This window comes from Mandrillus leucophaeus, unplaced genomic scaffold, assembly GCF_000951045.1.
Source record: "Mandrillus leucophaeus isolate KB7577 unplaced genomic scaffold, Mleu.le_1.0 Scaffold842, whole genome shotgun sequence".
NCBI lineage: Eukaryota > Metazoa > Chordata > Mammalia > Primates > Cercopithecidae > Mandrillus > Mandrillus leucophaeus.
In genome coordinates, this window is record NW_012109164.1 from 308,541 (window position 1) to 312,580 (window position 4,040).

At 42.7% G+C, this 4,040-nt stretch overlaps 1 protein-coding gene across 1 annotated transcript; it reads right to left on the bottom strand.

Moving 5' to 3' along the window:
• Positions 1-1,260: 1,260 nt before the first annotated feature.
• Positions 1,261-2,211, bottom strand: LOC105530738 (olfactory receptor 4D9). The gene has a single exon (XM_011968404.1). The coding sequence runs from the start codon at positions 2,209-2,211 to the stop codon at positions 1,261-1,263; it is 951 nt and encodes a 316-aa protein (XP_011823794.1).
• Between the last annotated feature and the right edge of the window lie 1,829 nt (positions 2,212-4,040).

Sequence of the window (4,040 nt, forward strand, 5' to 3'; positions counted from 1 at the left end):
TACAGGCATGCACTATTATGTCTGGCTAATTTTTATTTATTATTATTATTATTATTTTTGAGATAGAGTCTTGCTCTGTTGCCCAGGCTGGAGTGCAGTGGTGCGATCTCGGCTCACTGCAAGCTCAGCCTCCCAGGTTCACGCCATTCTCCCGCTTCAGCCTCCCCAGTAGTTAGGACTACAGGCACCCACCACCATGCCTGGCTAATGTTATTTTTGTATTTTGAGTAGAGACAGGGTTTCACTGTGTTAGCTAGGATGGTCTCGATCTCCTGACCTCGTGATCTGCCTGCCTCGGTCTCCCAAAGTGCTGGGATTACAGGCATAAGCCACCGCGCCGGGCCTATTATTATGATTTTTTGTAGAGATGAGGTTTCACTAAGTTGCCCAGGCTGGTCTTGAACTCTTGGGCTCAAGCGATCTCTCCACCTCAGCCTCCCAAAGTGCTAGGATTACAGGCATAAGACACCTCATATGGACATGTACATGTTGTTTTCTTTGTTTGTATTGTTCTTTTCTTATCTTTTCCCCCTTGAAAATGTCTACTGGCTGTTAAATGTCTTTGGAAACTCTCAAGTAACATCGTGGCAACAGTTTCCCTAGCACTTTATTTATTTTTTATTTTCTTTATTTCTTTTGAGATGGAGTTTTGCTCTTGTTGCCCAGGTTGGAGTGCAATGATGCGATCTCAGCTCACTGCAACCTCTGCCTCCTGGGTTCAAGTGATTCTCCTGCCTCAGCCTTCTGAGTAGCTGGGATTACAGGCATGCGCCACCACGCCTGGCCTATTTTTCTTTGTATTTTCAGTAGAGACTGAGTTTCTCCATGTTGGTCAGGCTGGTCTCGAACTCCCGACCTCAGGTGATCTGCCTGCCTCAGCCTCCCAAAGTGCTAGGATTACAGGCATGAGTCACCACGCCCAGCCTGGTTATATTTTTTAAAAAGTATTTTGGGTTATGCCTCCAGGAAGGTGACTACATGTAATCTTTTTGCAGCAATCTGAATCCCAGTACTTTCAGGCATATAGTGTATGTTCTATAAAAATTTGTGGAATGAATAATTGAAAGTGAGTAGGGAAAGACTTGAACGGATTTTGTCTTAAAGCAGTATCACCCACGTGGTCCCCAGCACATACTATCGAACAACTTCTTTTAGGACTCGATGGTAGCCATAGGTATCTCTTTATTTTGGGCATGAACATGCTCTTTTCCCATTTTGAGAAAGCGAAATTTAATGTCTATTTTAAATATGGGTACTATCTTATCCTTGTTGAGTTAAAACTCTTTCTGATTGTCCTAGCCGTTTCTTTAGTTTCCTCATGGCCAACTTCATTTCCTGATTCCTCAGCGTGTAGATTACAGGATTGAGCAAAGGGGAGATGACAGTGAAGGTGACAGAGATGGCGGTGTCTGTGGGGAGGGCAGTGAAGGGCCGGGCATAGACATAGATGCAGGGCACAAAATGGAGGGTCACCACAGTGATGTGGGAGGTGCAGGTGGAGATGGCTTTCCTCCTGCCTTCCCCAGTGTGAGACCTCAGCATCATCAAGATGACCGTGTAAGATACGAGGAGAAAGAAGAATATAAACCAACTGACTAACCCATTGTTTGAAATCATCAGGAGCTCCAGAGTGAAAGTGTCAGTGCAGGCAAGTTTGAGGACCTGGGGAACATCGCAGTAGAAAGTGTCAAGAACATTGGGTCCACAGAAAGGGAGTGGGAGCAATAGAGAAATCTGTGCTATGGAGTGGACAAAGCCCCCCACCCAGGAAGCCACGATGAGGGCTGTGCATCGTCCCCTACTCATGATGGTCATATAGTGCAGGGGCTTGGAGATGGCTATGTAGCGGTCAAACGCCATCACGGAGAGAGAAAAAACGTCTGCTCCCCCAAGAAGGTGGAAGAAGAACATCTGAGTGACACAGCCACTGAACGAGATGGTTTTTCTCTCTGATAGAAGATCAATCAGGACCTTAGGAGCTGTGATGGAGGAAAAGCAGATGTCAAGAACAGACAGGTTGCGGAGCAGGAAGTACATGGGCGTGTGAAGGTGAGATTCACAGGTAACTGTAACCATGATGAGGAGGTTTCCCATCAGAGTTGTCATGTACACCAAAAACAGCAAGATAAATAAGATCCAGCTCAGTTCTCGGGACTGAGTAATTCCCAGAAAGATAAATTCTTTCACTCTGGTGTCATTTCCCTGATCCATTGAATCACAGATCCTTTATCAGGTTCATCTCTGGAAGAAATAATAGTGCAGTTAAATTATATTAACATGTCCTAAAATCTAGTGTGGTCTTTTCTTTTAAGTTTTGGCTTAGAATTAGGAGGAAGTTCTTTTCTCTGTGCACTCGCTGTGTCTGCAAGTCACTATGCCACCACTGGATGAAAGATTACCCAAGTTTTTGATTCAGTCATCCAAGGAGACAAGGTTCTCTCATGGCTGCTGCTGAAACAGAGGTTGCAAGTCTGTGAATCTATTCAATTGTACTTTCACTATAAAATCTGACACCTAAAGTAATAAATAATAGGAAGCAATCTGAATATATTAAGAATTTCTGTTCATAAAGGCATCATTATAAGGGTAAACTGCAAATGGAGCAGGATATTTACAACACGTTTATCTGAGAAATGACTCGTGTTCAGAATATACAAAGAACCTCTACAAATCAGTAAACAAGCTGGATAACCCAACCTCAAAATGGCAAAAGGTTGAAACCAATACTTCACAAAAGGGATATCCAAATGCCAATTTCACTTCATTAGTTAGAGCAATAAGCCACAATATACACACCAGAATGGCTAAATTGAAAAAGACAAAAACTGAAAAGATGAAAAAGTGGTGGTGAAGATGTGGAACAATTGGAGCTCTAATACGCTGCTAGTGGGTGTGTAAAATTGGTATAACCACTTTGCTATTTGAATATCTCTGCTAAGACTGTATATAGATATAGTTTTATATATGCATAGGAGGATATCTATATATCTACATGTATGATGATATATCTCTTTTAAAGGATCTATCTGTATGTCATTACCTATATATCTGCTAAGTACATATTTCTGCTTCTAGGAAATATGTACATTTGTTCATCCAAAGACATGTCTTAGAATATTCATAGCAGCACTGTTATTTTTTATTTTTATTTTTTGAGACTCTGTCACCCAGGCTGGAGTGCAGTGGTGAGCTTATAGCTCACTGTAGCCTCTAACTCCTGGGCTCAAGCGATCCTCCCACCTCAGCCTCCCTAGTTGCTGGGACTTACAGGTGCCTGTCACTACACCTGAATAATTTTTTTCTTTTTTCCTTTTTCTTTTGTTTAAGCTGGAATAATTTTTAACTTTTTTTTATAGAGTTGGGGTCTCCCTATGTTACCCAGGCTGGTCTCAAACTCCTGGCCTCAGGTGATCTTCCTACTTTGTCCTCTTAAGGTGCTGAGATTACAAGCATGAGCCACCACACCTGACCAGTAGCACTGATTATAATTTCTTCAAACTGGAAAATGACTCAGAAACCCATTAACAGTAGAAAAGATAAACAAATTGTGTTACATTCACACAATACTATACAGCAATGAGAATGATTTACACTATACATAATAATGTAAGTGAATCCCAGAAACATAATGTCATGCTAAATAATCCAGCGACCAAAGAGTATGCACTCTTCCATTTTATTCATATGTAGAAAACTGAAGGGAGCCTAAGGGAGGCTTCTGGGAGCTGGTAATATTCCGTTTCTTGATCTGGGTGCTGGTTTACACCAGTAGTCATATTCCGCTGGTGTAAAAACATTCATTGAGTTGGTGGGGCGTGGTGACTCATGTAATCCAGCACTTTGGGAGGCCGAGGCGGGTGGAGGCCTGGCCAACATGGTAAAACCCCGTCTCTACTAAAAATACAAAAATTAGCTGGGCGTGGTGGCACACACCTGTAGTTCTAGCTACTTGGGAGGTTGAGGCAGGAGAATCACTTGAACACAGGAGGTGGAGGTTGCAGTGAGCTGAGATCATGCCACTGCACTCCAGCCTGGTGACA